General features: G+C 39.2%; 1 protein-coding gene across 1 annotated transcript in view; it reads right to left on the bottom strand.

Moving 5' to 3' along the window:
- Positions 1-5,854: 5,854 nt before the first annotated feature.
- The window catches only part of LOC116034786 (atrial natriuretic peptide receptor 2), a 77,362-nt gene continuing 63,401 nt past the window's right edge, over positions 5,855-19,815 (bottom strand). The window contains exons 16-22 of the mRNA XM_031277528.2: positions 18,932-19,078; positions 18,105-18,228; positions 14,706-14,774; positions 14,043-14,217; positions 12,644-12,742; positions 11,473-11,564; positions 5,855-6,418 (exon numbers count right to left, since the gene is read on the bottom strand). Of these exons, the coding sequence (XP_031133388.1) occupies positions 6,356-6,418; positions 11,473-11,564; positions 12,644-12,742; positions 14,043-14,217; positions 14,706-14,774; positions 18,105-18,228; positions 18,932-19,078 (769 nt within the window). The 3' untranslated portion in view covers positions 5,855-6,355. The remainder of the gene's footprint in view (positions 6,419-11,472; positions 11,565-12,643; positions 12,743-14,042; positions 14,218-14,705; positions 14,775-18,104; positions 18,229-18,931; positions 19,079-19,815) is intronic.

Raw genomic sequence — 19,815 nt, 5'->3', positions numbered from 1 at the left:
ACCTTAACTTTAAACCTGCCAAACAAACTTTCTCTGAAGTCAATAAAACACACTACACTGGTTTCTGTTGTACAGATTTGCTGAGAAACATTTGCCTCCTTGTTTGGCTTCCTAAAAATCCTGATGTACTGTATCCGTGAGCACTGTGTGTAACTCTGGTCAGCACTGACCCAAAGCATTAACGGTGACACTCAGCGCAGCCAGCAAACAGCAACTAAGTGCTGTGTGGATAAGAGCATTTGAGAGACAGGGTGCTTCAGACAAAGGCTGAATACAGTATATTCAGACAGACAGTTTGAGAAAAACAAAGTTTTTGATCATTAAAGCAAGGAAAAGTAGAACCAGAATATGATCATATGTCCCCTTCAACATTTCTTACTTTAAATAGATTTTTACTAATACCTACTTCCTTTCTTTTAGTTGACTAACATTTTGAATGCACCGTGAGTTACACTATATTTCTACTTGAATAATCGTACTTCTTCCACCACTGCATTTTCCATTATTTATGTGAAATTAGTGAAATCATTATCTGCAAAGTGAAAAACAGATGGTTGTCAGTTAACAGTAGTAGTTTAGAAATCAGTAGCAAATTGTGGAATGAAGCGAGGTGGATGTTCTTCCTTACTATGATGATAAACAAATGGCATCAGTTGAAAGTGGAAAGTGTGGATAAGAGGATTTCCCAAAATGCAATAAATGTTCATTTGATAAAAACAGATCAGCGTCTTGTTTTTTGTCTGCAAAGGAAGTTATGTTTTCAGTTCTGTATGTCTGAAAAAAAAGAGCAGCTGACTGAACCAACAGACAAAACTATTGCTACAAAAATACGTTATATGACCCACTTTAAGGAACATGGACGATATATTTAATATAGAGATGGACATGCTGTTTGAATAACGGTGTAAATTGGAGTTAAAGTCTTACCTGTCAAACTATGATGAGTTCCAGCGATCAAAACCTTAAATGAATAATGTTATTACAGATTACAGGTTCCGATTTAAACATAGAATCTTACAGGCGGGGCGGCCTCTAGCTCACCCAGTAAGAGCGTGCGCACCATGTTGGCTGAGTCCTCTGCAGCGGCCAGGGTTCGAGTCCGACCTGCGGCCCTTTGCTGCGTGTCATCCCCCATCTCTCTCCCACCTTTCCTGTTTATCCATGGTCACTATCAAATAAAGGGAAAAGCCCCCAAAAAAGAATCTTAAAAAAAAAAAAAGAATCTTACAGACAACTGGAAAGATTAACATTAAAGGGACAGTTCACCCCAAATAAAAAAATAGGCTACATATTTTTTCCTCTTACCTGTAGTGCTATTTATCAATCTAGATAGTTTTGGTGTCAGTTACCCAGTGTTGGAGGTATCGGCCGTAGAGATTCTTTCCAATGGACCTTTTTCACAGCAGACGTTTTTGACTTGTGATAGTAGGAAAAGCACAGCTGAAGTTGATAACCTTAACGATGGCTCCATTCCATCAAGTGTCCCAGTAAGCTATTTCAGTGAGTCACCATGCACAATACCAGGGCCTCTCCTAAGTGGAATGCAGCCGTCATTAATGGTTTTGAATACACCTGTGATTTTCCTACTATGACATGTAAACATGTCTGCTGTGAAAAAGGTCTATATAATGGAACTAGATGGCAATCTGCTTGTGATGCTTAAAGCACCAAAAAAAAATACATTTGAAAAACTCAACAGCAATGTCTCTTTCTAAAAATCATGACGCAGTTAACTTACTCAAGATTAATCCACAGACCCGGTTGTGAGCAGCTTTGCGTAGGAACTATTTTCTTTCTACCGAACTACACCCTCCGACCGTATCACCACGCAGAAGGAAGCATACTCCTGGACGAGAGGCTTTTGCTCCAACATAGCTAGCTTGTGGAGCTAACCGATAATGCTAGCTCACCTGACCGGAGCTAGCCGCTAGCTAGCACTACAGCTCAGCCGAGGAGGCCACCATTGATGTTTACATTTCCCACCTCTCGTCCATGAGTACGCTTCCTTCTGCGCGATTAAGTAATTTAAGTGGACATTCCCCATTTACTCTAATGTGCATGCATTGTAAAAGTAGACCAGCTTTAAAAAGGGTTGGTCAATTTCATGTACTTTCCCCTTTACTGTATATGTTTCCACCATGTTTTAATAGTTGATGTTGATGAAATGTTTTGTGATTGGCAGACCCAAAAGGAATATATATATATTTGTGAATGTACCCGAGTCAAACTTTAGCACTTTATAAGCATATTTAGGACGGAAGTGCCACTTTTAAGATTTATGGCCTTTTGAATGGGAGTGCTAGGGGCACTTTTATGCTAGCCTCAAAATAGCTATTTTTAAAACACTAAGAAGGCTCGACACAACATGAAACTTTGCTCAAAGTATCACCAGGGGCTCTACACATGAATGCAAGCATTGAGAACATTGTTTGTGTACCCAGAGTTTACTAAAAAAGAAAGCTCACATTAGCAGTTGTTGTTTACGCTATCCGCCATTTTCCCAGTCCAAAATAGGCAATCTCCGAATGCGAATGAACGGACTCAATAGGAGGAAATGTCACTTATATGAGGCTCCTTTTTTAACTACACGACAACGACAAAACAACGAATTATCCGTGCATTTATATGGAACTAAGCTTTTGGAGCTTTCCATCTTTACTCTCCTCCCTCGACTATTTTTGACTGGCTCCATAGTAGTAATTAGTAAACTCTGTGTATACAAACAATGTTGTCAATGCTTTCATTAAGGTGTAGAGCCCCTGGTGATACTTGGAGCAAAGTTTCATGTTGTGTCGAGCCTTCTTAGTGTTTTAAAAATAGCTATTTTGAGGCTAGCATAAAAGTGCCCCTAGCACTCCCATTCAAAAGGCCATTTGACCGAAAAACAAAAATACGGTAAATCTTAAAAGTGGCGATTCTGTCCTAAATATGCTTTTAAACTAAAGTTTGACTCGGGTACATTCACAAAAAGCATTTTAGCTTTAAGATTCTGAGTTTTAATTTAATTTTTCTAATGTATTTAAAATCTGCTGGAAGTTCTGCAGAATTCTGCGACCGCAGATTCCATGTGGCCCTGGTGATTGGCTAACACAACAGTTTTTGCTAGCGACTGATTTACACATTGCCACAGCTGACCATTTTTATCAAATGATTATACATAATGTATAATATAGTATCTGGCAGAAAACATTCTGCTGTTTGAAGGAGCTCTTAAATAATCTGAGCACCAACAAGGATTCTACTGGGAGACCTAAACATAATGTTATACACACACACACACACACACACACACACACACACACACACACACACACACAACGGAGTCCATAATGCAGCCCTGCAAAGAATAAAGCAGGTTTAGCTAATCGACCATTGATCATGCAAAAATCACAATCCAGGTTGTGTTGTTGAAAGTTTGATTTATCTTTCAAAGCGACAAGCAAATGTAGTACTTTTTGTTTGTACGTTTCCTCACACTGCCTCTGCCTGACCAGGAAGCTTGGTTTGTATGCAGGCTTCATACATCTTTTTCTATCCTTTCTTTGTTGCCTTTTGTAACCTCACTATTGCAATCGAACGGTGCCGAGCAACAAAAAGCCACACTTTTCTCCTACACCTCGCAAATATCTTGCTATTGTCCTCGAAGAAAGTAACAAGAAAACCTATCATTAGCTCAGAGTGCTTCTCCTCCTTTACAAAGACGTGCCCTCAGCCCTACAGCATGTATGCGATGTGAAACACAGTGCATTGTTGGGAATCGTCACAGTGTATGCTACAGATTCACACATATGTGTTCTGTCAGTCAGAGGACAATTCCAGGCACTGCTGATCCTTTGTGAGCCTTCAGGAGGGATTAGTAGGCGGTAGCTATGGCGACAAGTAATTTTAGCTTATATGTATGCAGCTTTTCTCTCCAAACATTTCATTATATTATTGGATGATACAGGAAAACCAATTTGCTTCTGAAGCACAATGCCTTGGAGCATATTACTTAACATTTCAAATGAAATGTGATACAGCAATTTTCATTTTTGTTTCCCCTCCTTCATTTATGTTGTTTTTAGTGTCTCTCTGTATATCATTTTGGTCTTCTTGGGAAAAATGCAGCCCTAAAACAAGCTATATCATACTGTGTAACCCCTGATCTAAATGCAGGTTAACCAGTGAGCGCTGTTCTTTTTTTTAGAAATCTTTGTTTTAGATAACCTTTGTTTCAACAGCATTTTACTAACTAACTAGTCTAAGTTTGTACCTCTCATGTATTATCTTAACATTCCAGTTACAGAGAAAAAATTAAATATATATGCATACCCAGTGATCTTTGAAGGCTTAACAACACTGTTCTGAAGGTATTTCCACAATCCTTAAAACCTTTCTAGCCATCCAGATTTAAAAAGAAATGATGCTGCACGATAAAACCTCTTTCACAGTTGAGACTCTTTCCTCATCAAATCACCACAATTTAATAGGATGTACTAGTTTTTTTTTTGGGCATTTGAGGCCTTTATTTTCAACAGGACAGCCTAAAGGGGAGAGAGAGGGGGAATGCAAAGAGCCGCAGGTTGGAGTTGAACCTGCGGCCGCTGCGTCAAGGACTAAGCCTATTTATATGGCCACGCACTCTACCAGGTGAGCTACCTAGGCACCCAGGATGTACTAGTTTTAAGCTTTAAAACGATTTTGAAAAGTATTTGACTTTTGCACACTTTTATTTGCATGGAGCCTTTGTACTTCAAGGCCTCGGCTGTATGAAAAGGCAGAAAACACATGGCTGGATGACAGCCAGCCTGGTCAGTGGTGAGGAGTTAGCAGCTCAGCGCAGGGTTCAGCAGAGACGTTCACTCTGCTCGCTGTGGCGGTGTGTGTGTGTGTCACTGTGAGGAAGTGGGTGATAATTACAGCTGTGCAGGAGGAGATGTTCTCCTGCAGAGATGAAAACGCACACACACAGTGCCCAAGCCCCCGTTCCACAACTGATAATGAGCATCTAATGAGCGGTGATGTCATTACAACAAACACACAGCTGCCTGCTACCGGCTAACTCCACTTCTTCCCTTATCTGTCCACAACTGCTTGCAGTTAATAAGGCTGCACATGCTTAATGCTTTTTTCTAACAGCACACTTGTTATATTTTAAATATTGTAATAACCCTGGCAGTTTTGTGAAATGAATGAAATGACAAGGCTAATTATACATCAGATAAAGCTGAACTAACTGTCAGGACTGGTGAGGGGGAAAAGTGCAGAGCTGATGTTTAATAGAAGATAAAAATAGAAAATAAAATCTCCAAGGTGCAGCTTCATTTTTACAGACATTCCCAAAAGGTTACACCGAGTAGACTGCTGAACTGGCTTCTACACTTGTAGATCAGCTCCTGCCTTTTAAATGTGCAATTCTAGCAGAACAGCACAAGGTCATTTCTAAATTCTTTCTGGGTTAAACTCGCATGGAAACATTTGGGTGAGTATTGTCAGGAGGATATGGCCCAGATACATTCAGAGAGCTCACATTTTAACATTAATGCATAAAAAGAACAGAGTATTTAGGACTCTGGTCTCCCTTTCTCATGTTACACCCTTTGTAGACTGGATTTCACAGGCTTTGCTCCTCACCTTCCGCTCTCTGTGTGTTGCCGTTCTCAAACTCTGTTTCGCTTCGGGGAAACAACAACAGACTTCCAGCTAGCACGCTACACGCTGAAAATGGCAAGCTATGAAGAAAATCTTGATCACATAGCCAGACCTATCTCCACAGAGCTGACTACACCCTTTGTGAAAGCAAATATCAATAACTAACCACACTCCAAATAGCAAAATCATAAATATACTCCCTGGTCCATAAATGGAAAAAGAGTGTTGTACTCAGTTTATTGAACAAAATATCTTACAGTATCTTGGATATACATATATACATATTATCTTGTACTGTGTAACACGGTTTATGAACCCCTGCAGTGACATCAATTGTAAAGCTGTGCCTCCAAACTTCAATGGATGTTTCAAAGATATATTAACACATCATTGACTTCCAAACACATTATACAAATCTTAATATAGAAAGCACAAAAAATAAGAATTTATCAGTGAAAAGTACTCACTCAGGACAGAAGAATTTTCATACAAAAAAACTACTTTTACAATATATTTTTTTTCTTTTTAGTTTTTTTGCAGCTATAGTATGCAGGTAATAAATATACCTGGAATTCCCTTGGTTTTTGTCATATGGTGTCGTTCTCTTTTCCTCTGCAAGGAAATCACCAATAAGGACTTATTCTAGAACAAATAAAGTAGTGGCTCGGCCACCGGAGCTTCTGCTGTCGTCTCCACCGCTGCTGCCACGTTATCAGCAGGCCTCTCAGATAACATACACATCAGTCTTCTCCCCAAGAAGCCAATACGTTCTCATTTTGCCTTTGCCCTGGAACAACACAGGAATCAATAGATTAATCAATGGAGAAGAAGTGGGGGGGTGGGAGGCGGGGTGATATCCTCTATTGGGCCGCCCTTTGTTTAAGGGTGACCTGGATGATTACTGCAGCTCAGCTTACACCTCCACCTTTCCCCACAAATCAAGCATTTATTGATATGATATGAATCATTGCAGTGACAGGGCGTCATCGATTATTGCCTACTGATAACTGAACAACTGTTACTTGTTGATTTTTGGCTCGCTGCTTTTTTAGTTTTCGACTGTTGTCTGCTGTGTTCAGACTCAGTCTTTTTTAAGAGCAGATACAATAAAAAGGGGATTTCATATTTTAGGGACAGCGCACATTCATTAACATTTCTGTAAATGTGCCAGTGTTAGCCAGCCGGCTAATTTTCAACTGTAGTCCTTTGGCAAGATGTTATTAGAACCATCAATTGACTTGGTCAGTTGTTCCCAGATGTCGAGTCAGCAATAGAATAGAATATTATGTGTGAGGTATATATATATATATATGCAGAGGTGACACATCGTGATATCGAATCAATCCGAATGGTTGACAGGATCATTGTAATCAAATTGAATCGTGAGACCAGTGAAGATTCACACTTGTTATTTCAAAACATTTCTAAAAGCACTCTGTTGTCAGGTGAAACCTTGTTTCTTCAAAAGAACAACATTTGTCTCAATCTAAACCCAAACGATTACTCCTCTAATGCAGTTCTTCCACTGCATGGTATGGCTCCACTCTTCTCTTTTTAGGTTTTCCATTGGCAAAAGTTGCCAATGGAAAATTGGTCAGACGCGACATGGGACATCCTGCACACACCCGCCATTTTTAAAAAGCCAAGCTACTGTCAATAGTACCCACGCTGGTTTTATTCACTCGATCCAGATCTTTAAAAACGGCAGCCCATAAAATGACACTGTACACTATGCCGTATAATAGAAGAAGATGTTGCAGATGTTTGGTTGCCGAGGAAACGTTTCAGTGAGTGTCACGTTGAAGATAATGTCTCAGCTGTTTCACAGGGCGTCACTATGGCGATAAGATGAGAATCCTTCCTACTGAGGGGGTACTATCTGCAGTGGAAAACCAAAAGAGAAAAGTGCTGGTACCAGCACAGAGCCGCTCCATACAGTGGAATCACAGCAAAAGGGAGGAGTCTAGTTGATTGTCAGAAAGTGAATCGACAACTATTAAGCAACATTCACATGCATTTATTCATTTAACTGTTCAGATCTATTTTGTGTAAACTTAATCTCCTTACATGATGATCTAAATGAATTCTTGGTGCTGAGGGTTGGGGAGTTGACCTTTGTTATATAAAATGTCTTCACTTCATCATTTTATCCTTTTAGACATTTGTGTGAAATGTTGTCATAATTAGCGTATACATTTTTGACTTATGGCCACGACACGTGTTATGTGAGATCAGATTGAACTTTGACCACCAGATTATAATCCTCATCGAGTCCAAGCGGACAACTGAGCCACATTTGAAGAAATCCCCTCAAGGCGTTCCTTAGATATTGCATTCATGTAGTCTATATCCACGGCGTTCCACTTCTGGGATTGTTCAGGTGGCGCCGGAAATTCCGCCGGATGTCACTCTTTTTGGATGTCGGTCACCTTCCTCTTTCTCTGTGTTGGCATTCTAAACTCCTGTGGATTTCTGAGGACTATGATTAACTACTCCTCAGATCTCTGCAGGGTAAATCCAGACAGCTAGCTAGACTATCTGTCTAATCTGAGTTTTCTGTTCCACGACTAAAACAACTTTTGAACGTACACGTTCCACCAAAACAAGTTCCTTCCCGAGACTATTTAGCAGCAGCACGGTGGGTCCGCTCGCCGCTTAGCACCGCCCAAGATGATTGTGATTGGTTTAAAGAAATGCCAATAAATCAGAGCACGTTTTTCTCCCATCCCAGAATGCTGTGTGGACTAAACAGACCCTCCTTGCAGCGCTGTGGAGGAGGGTCTGGCAATGTGAGACTAGCATTCATGAGAAAAACATAATGCCTCCGCCGGCTGTGGCTGTATAATAATATCACAATACTGAATATAACCTGTAGTCGCAGCCCAATCCATGAAGCAGCATAGGATCCTTCAATTATTTGCAATTAACAGAAAAACCAAAATCCTCAAACCAGGTCAGAAGATAATAATCAAACGGATTTTTAAAAACTTCAATGTTATTGTGTTGATATTAGAAATATTGACTGGTCACAAGTATTAAGGGAAGTAGATCCTGATCTAGCTTTGGAGGTTTTTACAAATGTATTAATGCCAATTGTTGACAAACATGCCCCATTAAGACGAATGACAGTAAGAAGTATTGCTTCTCCATGGTTAGATGCTGAACTTAAAGAATATATGAGGAAAAGAGATAAATTAAAGTCAGAGGCAAGCTTATCAGGAGATAATGGATTACGGGAAAAGTACAAGCAATTAAGAAATTTTGTTACAAAGTTAAACAGAACAAAAAAGAAGTACTATTACGAATATAAATTTGAGGAAGTAAAATCAAACAGGAATAAATTATGGAATACATTAAACCAATTAATAGGGCGGGGGGATAGATCTGTACCAAAAGTTTTAGATGTAAGTGATACTTTTTTGACTAAACCTGCTGATATAGCTAATTATTTAGGAGATTACTTTACAAAGAAAGTTCAGAATTTACAAAAAGAGATGATTTCAGAGGAATACCCTGATTTATCTTTTAAGACAATTATAGATACAATCATGTTTAATAAATCATGTACATTTAAATTGGATAAAGTAAATCTTACCATAGTAGAAAACATATTAAAGTTAATGAAAGATAAACCTCCTGGTATTGATGAACTGGATGTTAAGTTATTAAAGATGGTTGCTGATGTAATTACTATGCCTATATGTTATATTATTAATTTAAGTTTAGAAAAATGTGTTTTTCCTGCTAACTGGAAAAAAGCTAAAATTGTGCCTCTTCCTAAAAACAAAAGGGAACATTTCTCTGGGAAAAATAGCAGACCTATAAGTATTCTGCCAATTATGAGTAAGATTACGGAGAAAATTGTTTATGATCAAATTCATTTGTATTTCTCTAAAAATGGCTTAAATTCACTTTATCAACATGCTTATAAGAAAGGGCACTCTACAACGACAGATGACGGATGATTGGTTGCATGAAATTGACGATAGAAAATTAGTTGGTACTGTAATGTTAGATCTGAGTGCAGCATTTGATTTAATTGATTATGATCTATTACTGAAAAAAATAAGTTGTTATGGATTTCAAGTGTGCTATCCAATGGATCTGTAGCTATCTAACTAATAGGGAGTTTAATGTACTGTTTAATGGTAGTTATTCTGAGACAAAGGTCTCCGTTGTGGGGTGCCTCAAGGGAGTTGTCTTGGACCATTGTTATTTTCTATTTTCATTAATGATCTGTCTTTTATTTTAGGGAGTGCCACCATTGCCCTTTATGCAGATGATTTGACTATTTTTGTGTCTGATCATGACTCTACCAGAATCAATACTGTATTAAATAATGAATTAAAATTAATTGAAAATTGGAAGAGAGAAAATAAGTTAATTATTAATGTTGAGAAGAGTAAATGTATGATGCTGGGATCTAATCATCTTTTAAAAGATTCCCCTGCTCTGAACTTGTCAGTTGGTGGTTTGATCATTGAACAAGTGGCTGAGGTAAAATTGCTCGGCGTGATTGTGGACAGCAGGTTGACATGGAACGCTCAGATAAAATTAATATTGAATAAAATTGGTAGGAATATGGCTGTAGTTCACCATTGCAGGAAATGCATACCGATTCGCATACGGAAAATTTTGGTGGAATCAATAGTTTTGTGTCATCTGGACTATTGTTCCATCCATCCATCATTTGGGCTGCAACTACAGAGAATAATTTAAATAGACTACAGATTGCACAAAATAAAGTTTCTCGGCTTGTTCTAAACTGCTCTTTTAGAACAAGTATTAGGGACATGCACAATCAGTTAACATGGCTTCATGTAAGAAGCAGAATTAATTATTCTCTTATTATTCTTAAAAAATATAATTATTACAAAAGCACCAGAAATTATTTATAAAAGATTGACTTTCTTCAGTGACGTTCATACTCATTCCACTCGCCAATCAAGTGAAGGGCGTTTCTTGTTACCTGTCTGTCGAACAAATCAACTTCAAAGAACATCGTGTTATAGAGCAATGGTGGCATGGAACTCGCTCCCGTTATTTTTGGTTTCAGAAAGGCACAATGTTAGTTTTTCCAAAAGACTGAGACTGTATTTATTTACTTTGGAGTAACTGTAATTATGTTATTAATAATGACTGCATAATGAGCTATGGCAATTGAAATGCGATTTTTATTTTATATTACACCCAGAGAGTGGTAATATTTTGTACATAGAAGAGCTTATATTGTTATATGGTTATGTTTTTATGTTTAGTGTATATGTGTTATGTTGTGTTGTGCGTATGTTTGTTAGTTAGATGATTTAGAAGATGTTGTGTGCACTTCTGTATTTGTCTTCATTGTTGTACAGCTCTGATGTTAATATTTTGGTAAAAATTGTTAAGACCCCAGGAAGAATAGCTTCTGCTTAATGTAGTAGCTAATGGGGATCTAAAGAAAGAAAGAAAGAAAGAAAGAACATTAAAAGGTGTAACATTTTAGGATTGTAGGATGCTAATTTGTCTTTCCTGGAAAGATTTAGAAATATCATACTATAGAAAATCTTCTTTTCAACAAGTTATTGTGTCTAGTATAAAGTCTTAAACTAAATGTATTTGATCTATTTCCAATAGAGATAAACTTGTTACAAGTGATCTGCCTTATTCCGTCTTGTTTAACACTCATTTCTAGAACATTTCTGAAATAAGGCAAACTGCAGCGGCAACAGCAAGTCATTAAAGCGCACTTTATTCAGCGGCCACAAACACAAGGGGGACAGTCTCTCTTAGTGCAATGCTTGCTCTTTCACTGGTGCTTCAACTTGGCCCATTTTTAAAAATCAAAGGAAGGCTTCTTACCTTCATTTCTATATCTCCTCGTAACTGGAGATCAAAGTAGCCAAACTCATCCAGCACTTCTTTGGTGGCCGAGGACACGTGGATCTTTAAGGCTGCAAAACACATCAAAAGCAAACAAAAACAAATGAATGACAAAGGACAACTCGGACAATATTTGCATCAGCAACACACTGCTTTATTCTCACACAGCAGATGAGGAAACTGAGGAGCGCTGTGTTCAGTCCCCTCAGACGTCAGCCGCTGAAATGCTAACGGTGATGAAAATCAGTATTGTTTTGTCTAATAAATGCATACAGTGCAGAGATGTGAGACGAGAATCTTACTTGTGAAGCTTCGGGCTGCACCGTTTAGCGCTGGCTAAGGGCCCTTAGCTATAAGTGCTATGAATTATTTACCAGTGGAGGCAGAATACAGGAAGTGACTCAGTATTTAATCAATACATCTGATGACTACCCAACCACAGGTTCATAACACTAGTTCCTGTCACTGCCGGTTCAGAATAGAAATGTCAGCGTAGAAAGTATTGGAGTCAGCAGGTCAATACGTCTTGTATTCAGCTTTGAAATCATATTTTCACTGAAGAATGTTTCCATCCGGCCACATAGCAGATAGAAAGGCAGGAATGAAATAACAGTTTAAAAGTTCAACAAAGATAGAGATTCAATCACAGAGTACATTCTGAGTACAAGATTGAATAAACTGTGCTTATAAACTGTGATTTTTTTACGGTTTACAGTATCATCCAAAAACATTATCACCACTACCCCAAATAAGGAAAGTTTTGTCTTAGCAGATTTGTCTTTACAATTTATATTCCTTTATATATATATATATATATATATATATATATATATATATATACATATATATATATATATATATATATATATATATATATATATATATATATATATATATATATATTATAGTAAGATAAATTGAGGATAAAAAAAAAAATAGAACGGGCACCCAGGTAGCTCGGCTGGTAGAGCGGGCGCCCATATATAGAGGTTTACTCCTCGACGCACCGGGTCCGGGTTTGACTCCGACCTGTGGCCCTTTGCTGCATGTCATTCCCCCTTCTATGTTTTCAGCTGTCCTGTCAAAATGCCCAAAAAAATAATCTAAAAAAAAAAAAAAAATAGAACAAAAACAAGTGACAGTGACTCACCCTCTCCGTTGGACTCCATTCGAGATGCCGTGTTGACAGTATCTCCAAACAAACAGTATCTGGGCATTTTCAAACCGACCACGCCGGCACAGACTGGACCTATAAAACACAAGCTAAATATAGTCACATTTTACAGCAGAGAAAACCCCCCCAATAATATCTGGCATGCTGGGAACTGCTGTCATTATCACACAACACATGTTTTTAAATAGGATGACAGAGGTGTGAGTGAAGGGAAATTGTGCTCAGAAAGCATTTAAATGACTCTGACGATGCTAAGTACCAGCCTACACACGCTGGTCCATTTCTGTTGCAGGTCAAGTGTCTGATTAAGAATATAAACAGTGCTGCCGTGAGCGGATACAGTCTAAATGCTGTCTCAGAAGCCTCTCCTACGTTACATCAGACTAAATGCTGCAGACAGGTCAAGATAAAACATCCTGTGTGTGTATGTCCAGTAAGTATGTTGGCATCCAGCAGTGGGAAGTTACAAATCACAACTGGCCTACACTTGAGCTTGAGTGCCCAGTTTATGAGATATACCTATTTGCTAAATTTATTGCAACCAAGAGACCAATTTGTCTACAGAATTTACACATGGACAGTGAACTACTGTATACTTCTTGGTAATGGAAGCTACAACTGAATAAGCTCACATAAAACTCAAGTAGCCCTGTTTAGACCTCTGAATCATCGCCTGCATCTGTAATTTGTTCAACAATTCAAAAAGGTCTGGTGCGGCACTCATTACCGGCTGTTTTCCCACTGGGAGCCAATCAATTGTTGATGGATACAAGGCAGAATTAAGAATGGGATAGTCTGTATCAACAGAAGTTCATTTCCAGGATAATTAAAACATAACATTTGTTAACTTTAATGATTGTAAGGATTTGCAAAGAATATCTAACTGGCACGTTTTGGGACCGATTGGGGGGGATTGCTGTAGACGAAGTACACATGGCAATACACTGGTAAGAGCAAATGACCTTTAACCATATATCCAGCTAATTTAAATAGTTACTGTATCGTGTGAACAGTTAACTTCATGCAATATTTTATATGGCGTTGTCTTTTGCAGGGTGCAAATGTTCCACCAAAACGAGTTCCTTCCTGAGACCACTTTGCAGAGCCACCTTCGCGGCGTCTGGAGCTTAGCGCCGCCCAAGACGATTGTGATTGGTTCAAAGAAATGCAAAGGAGACAGGTCTGGCAATGCTAGACTAAGAATGGGATAATGATTTTCCTGTGCCAGAGCTAAAAGTAGCCATACCAATGAAAAATAGCAGAAAATAAATGATTGACTCCTCAGCAGGATGAACAGGAGCCACTATGAGAGACTGAATCTGGGGCCGTCCAGGTCACCTCGGCGCACATGTACACAGTTCCGGGTCAGACTCACCTGTGTGTATACCTATCCTGAGTCTCAGCTGGTCGTTGGGTCTGTGTCGGATCTTGAACGTTTTGACCTCCTCTAACAACGCCAGCGACATCCCAGCGATCTCTCGGGCGTGCAGTTTCCCGTTTCGCACCGGCAGCCCTGACACCACCATGTAGGCGTCGCCGATCGTCTCCACCTGAGGGACGAATCATAAGGAGTGAGAGAGTCATAATAAAACGTGATTCACATATTTCTGCTGTTGTCTTCCCAGGATGCCTATAAAGGCCTTGAAGATATCAATAGGTAGATCACTGTATCGCGACTGTTGGTGTTTGAGGTGACTCGAGCACTCGCGCTATAAAATGCACGTGCTCAAACATTTGAGTTGCATGCTTAAACATAAAGTAAGACAAAAGTCAAGTTAAGATTGGAAATAAATACGCCACATTCTTGCATTAAAAACCATACTGGTGTGGCCGGTTAGCTCAGTTGGTAGAGCGGGCGCACATATGCAGAGGTTTATTCCTCAACGCAGAAGGTCAAGGGTTCGGATCCGACCTGTGATGGTTTTCCTGCATGTCTTCCCCCCCTCTCTCTCCCCTTTCATATCTCAGCTTTCCTATCCAATAAAGGCAGAAATGCCCAAAAAAGAAAAAAAAACAAAAACTGATCCTCCTGACTTACCTTGTATACGTCAAAGTTATCGATGATGGCATCAAAACAGGTGTACAGATCATTGAGCAATGTGACAACCTGCAGAGAGGGAGAGAGCAGAGGTTTGATGATGTGACGTCAGCAAAGCAACAATAATACAAAAAGGAGATAAGGACTGAAAATCTTTAGCTTAGAGTTAGATGTAAAACACACTGTAAATCCAACATTTAACAGTGTTTTTGTTTGTTAAAAGGCTGACAGATTGGGAGGCCAGTGTGTCTGCAAAACCTCACAGTCTCCCACATAATCTGTTTGTCTGCCACTGGCCGGCTGCCCGCTGAAGCTCACTGACCAACACATTTACAGGATCAAAACTCAAATCCATAGAGGGAATATTACAAACACAATCTGCGTTAAATTTACCAAATTGTGGGCACCCAGATAGCTCAGTTGGTAGAGCGGGTGCCCATATATAGAGGTTTACTCCTTGACGCAGTGGGCCCAGGTTCGACTCCGACCTGCGGCCCTTTGCTGCATGTCATCCCCCCCCCCCTCACCTTTCATTTCTTCAGCTGGCCTATCAATAAAGGCCTACAAATGCCCCAAAAACAATCTTAAAAAAAAAAATAGTAATAGTTGTAATGTAGCAGTAATGTCTGAGGTTGGCTGTTTATTCAAAGACAAATGTATTATTTAGTCCTCATTTTCAATGTTCTGTTTTCTAATTGTGTCTGAACTTTAAAAAACAACAACTATGCTGTCTCTTTATCTACTCAGGACATTTTGTGCTGTACTTTAAGAGAGAGCAGCGTTGAGTAAATGAGAACATCTAAACTGTGATGGACTGGGATCTAAATTGTGACAAACTTGAGATTTTTTAGTTCAGACTGAATTCTTAAAGGCACAGTCTACAATTTAAATGTGGACTAAAAAGCTGACCTGTCACCAAACTCAAAACACAGGATGAGAACCTGCTGTCGCTCAGATGATTGACAGGTCTTTTAATATAGTGCTTAAAAACAACAACAAAATGAGTTAATATTTTTTGTAATGCTGTTAAAGGGTTGTTTACATCACTAACGTAAAAACTGCATTAAAGCTGGCCCATGTTTATTTTATTGTGATAATTTACGTAATTGGAACAAAAAGTTGTTTTTTTATGTGGTATTTTTACTTTCAAACATGCAAAACTGAAACACCAGGATTAGAATTCAATTTCTAGGGCTGTCCTGGACTAAAGAAATTCTTGGTCGACTCGAACACACATGATTTTGTCAACTAATCGATTAGTTGAGTGGATGTTAAGACTAGAAAAGCGCAATATAAATGCAGTCCATTTACCACCTGTAAAACTGATTTTCTACACAAAGAATCATGCAAAAGCGCCACTTTAAATCTTGTGTTTACCAGAGATGTGCTCATAAGTTTCTTGGAAATAAGTCATTCCGTATGAAAAAAACATAAAAATGTACTAATCGACTAAATCTTAGTTGACTAAGACCAAAGCGACTAATTGACTAAGAGGGGGCAGCCCTATCTATTTCTGGGGTGCAGGGAACTACTTTATGACTGTGCATTGTCTGTGCATATTAAAATCTGCTTATACCTTTCAGCTGTACGCAGTATATCATACACAGCTACATCTTCCAGGGTAAAGAAGGCGTCTAACTCCTGCACATACTGTCAAACCTGCACTTTCTGACTGCCTCTGGATGCAGGTGAAATCCTTCATATGTTCCCAAACATCCTCACACTACTGCAATGATTTGAAAATGGCTATTGGCCCCTACAATTACAGGTCAACACACGGTGAAGTATTTGATTGGCTGACAGTGAGGGCCACATTTTTGGAAGGTATTCTTGGGGTTGGAGGTATTTGGGCCTGTATTTAGCCTGACAGGAACAACTGCACACAGTATCGTGGGCTAAAAAAAGTGCCGTCACCTGCTCTGTACGATTTTTGGGTTGAAAGAAACATTTACTCTATATTGTATTTGATATTCTAGATTGTGAGAAGGTGTCAGATCATTGAGCAATGTGACAACCTGCAGAGAGTAAAGGATAGTGGACTTTTACAACATATGAATCATAATACGGTGATTTTCATAGAATTTCTAATATTTTGTTGGGCTGCCATTATTATGAAAGCAGTATAACCAATTGTATCATTCTGTATTGTTTACTAGATTGATATAAATGTTTAAGAATTAAGTACAACTTTTTTTTTGTTTTTAATAAATGCAGCATTTACAACCTCCACCGTTGAATGATAATGGCATTATTCATTGGGAGGGGCTTGTACACACGGTTATGTTGGTTTACTAGCACTACAGTACTGGATTAAATGTAACTGTATGGGATACGTTGTTGTACTGTATGAATATCTGGCCAGTTATCTCAGAAGGCTGCAGCTCGTCTTTTAACTGAGCCAGAGCACATCCCCCCCGTACTGGCCTCCCTTCTCTGGCTCCCTGTACGTTTTACAATTGATTTTAAAATGTATATAAAATTGTACAAATCACTAAATGGGCTAACTCCAACCTATCTCTCCAATCTCCCCCCCCACCCCCGAGGCCACCCAGGTCAGCTGACCAGTTGCTCTTTGTAGTCCCAAGATCAAGGCTGAAGCCCAGGGGAGAGCACGCCTTTACAGTCGTAGGCCCTAAACTCTGGAATGAGCTGCCTCTACATGTTAGGCTCGTCCCTACACTGCCTGCGTTAAAATGATCCCGTCTTAAAACACATCTTTATTCTCAGGCTTTTAAAACACTATGATAATCGCCTTTCTATATTATTGTGATTTTGTCTTTAAACTGGTCTTTTAACTGTGCTCTTTTTTATGTTTTTGTTATCTTTGACTGTACAGCACTTTGGTCAACTGTTGTTGTTCTCTAATGTCTCTTTTTCTTAAATACATTTGGATTGGATTGGATTTGGATAACTGTTAAGATTAGAAGAGCAAATGCCCGTTCATGGGGGGGATCCCACTCCATCTGAAGGTGTCAGATTGTCCATCAACACTTCAGACCCTCTGCCTGGATGTGACATCATGATAATGTATTTGCTCTAGAAAACCTACCTTTGGTATTCAAGTGAGAGGGAGATATGTGATGACACAATGTGACTCAACTCTGCGTCAACACACTCTTCCATCTAGCAAGTCTACTATTTTGAGTTGCAGCCCGTGTGTGGGAACATGCACTGTGGAAAACTATGAGGCACACTGTACTGTGACCTGACACTAAGCACTTTTATGTATGAACAGAGAAATTCACTCTGACTGTGATCACGAGCAGTGAATTATTTTTATTTTTTTTCAAGCTTTCGGACTAGCTTGGCAGATGTTGAGAAAAGTCAGAAAACGTACACAGAAAGACGGACAGAAACTGTGAGCTGCAGAGTGGGAATCTGCAGTGACATGTTGTGTACCTGTAGCGGTGTACTCTCTGCAGACATGGACGTGAAGCCCACAATGTCGCTGAAGTAAATCGTGACGCTGTCAAACGCCTCCGCCTGCACCGTCTCCCCTCGTTTTAGCTGCTCTGCTACTGAACTGCATGCAGAGAGAAAGAGGCATGAGGTCAAAATGTTCACGATACACAAACGACTGGAAAAAAAGAAAGTCAAACAATCAACTACAGGCTCTAAGAGTGGTTGTTTTGTTGACAATCTTCCTCGAAGATTGGTCTCGCTAAAACACAGCTACAAAATGCCTGGCAGGTTCAATTATAACCGCATGTCAGTTCATCTTTGCTTAGTCTGCTCACGCTAATTTTCTCTCACTCAAATAATACCGGGGGCAAAATCACTGTGGCAGAAGTCAGCTAGTGTGCTGAGAAATGATAGCTGTCCTTTCTCCCAGGCTCCTCTCTGTATGACTTTGAAGGAGGGACGATTTTTTAGCAGGAAAAGCGGATAAATGGGTGAGAAAGATGGGATTTGCTACTGCAGTGTTATCCAAACGCCTAAACCCGCTATCATTTCTGCTCTTCTGTCTCCCTTAATGAGCAGTTTGCCTGTCAGCTCTCTCCGCTTCCTTTCATCTACAGTGAGATCGCACCACAGGGAAATGTGTATCTGTTATTAAAACGTGGTGTTGGGAGAGATTTGGAGTCTTTAATTAATACAGGGATTTATCACAATTGACAGTGTCACTGAGCCAAGCTGGTAACACTCGCCCTATTTGATAGATTCAAGTTAATTGGAGTTTTTAAGCTTTTGGGTGGAAGGACTAACTTGTGAATGTTTGCTCTTACTGTGGTAAAATTTGATAGAGGAGGTTTTCGGCTTTCCTTTTCTCCTCCAGGTAGGCTTGTGTTCGCTCCTCCACCAGGTTCTCCAGGTTATTGGCGTACTGCTCCATCCTGGACAGCAGGTTGTTAAGAATACTGGTGCTGCCTTCCCTTTGGAAACACACACACACACACACACACACACACACACAGTAGAATTAGGTGATATCCACACAAACCCCTGGTCAGTGAAGGGCTCAGGTCCTAAAACACTACTACTCTACAGTATAAAATACACAAATATTCTTAATTTTGATCAAAAATAATGAAATGAAATAACATAATATATACCAAGTATGATAACAATGGCACCTGTCATTTCAACAGACCCAAATGGAATCTGCCATTTTACAGTTTAAGCAGTGATCCAGAATGAAAGTCTGTGGGATGTTTTGCTTGCGGTGGAGATGTGTAAACATTCTGAGTTTTATTTGATGTTTTTTTTATTTGTTTAAAATCTGCAGAAAATCTACGGAAAGTTCTTTGAAAAGTTCTGCGGTATTCTGCCTCTGCAGATTCCTTGGGGCCGTGCATTTCAGTGAGCATTTCATTATTTTAAGGAAAAGTGAACATTTAAACAATTGAACCTTTTGTTTTGTTTTTCTTAGTCGTAGTGATGCCTCTGTGTTTCCAGATCTGTGTAATTATTTTGGTGAGTGCAATGTTATCATAATTATTAGACATTATAAAACTACTAAAGTAAAAATCGGGTTGGAATAAACCAGAATTATCCCGTACAAAAGTACTCCACCAATTTAGTATTGCACTTCTGTAACATTGTCAGGACAGTTTTTAAAAAAAAGTAATCCGAATCGTTGCACCAGAACCAGATAGCGACTCACATTCTT

The sequence above is a fragment of the Sander lucioperca genome, chromosome 14 (genome assembly GCF_008315115.2).
Source record: "Sander lucioperca isolate FBNREF2018 chromosome 14, SLUC_FBN_1.2, whole genome shotgun sequence".
NCBI classification, from domain to species: domain Eukaryota; kingdom Metazoa; phylum Chordata; class Actinopteri; order Perciformes; family Percidae; genus Sander; species Sander lucioperca.
The sequence above is the reverse complement of the archived record's forward strand: the minus strand, read 5'-3'. Positions and strand labels throughout refer to the sequence as shown.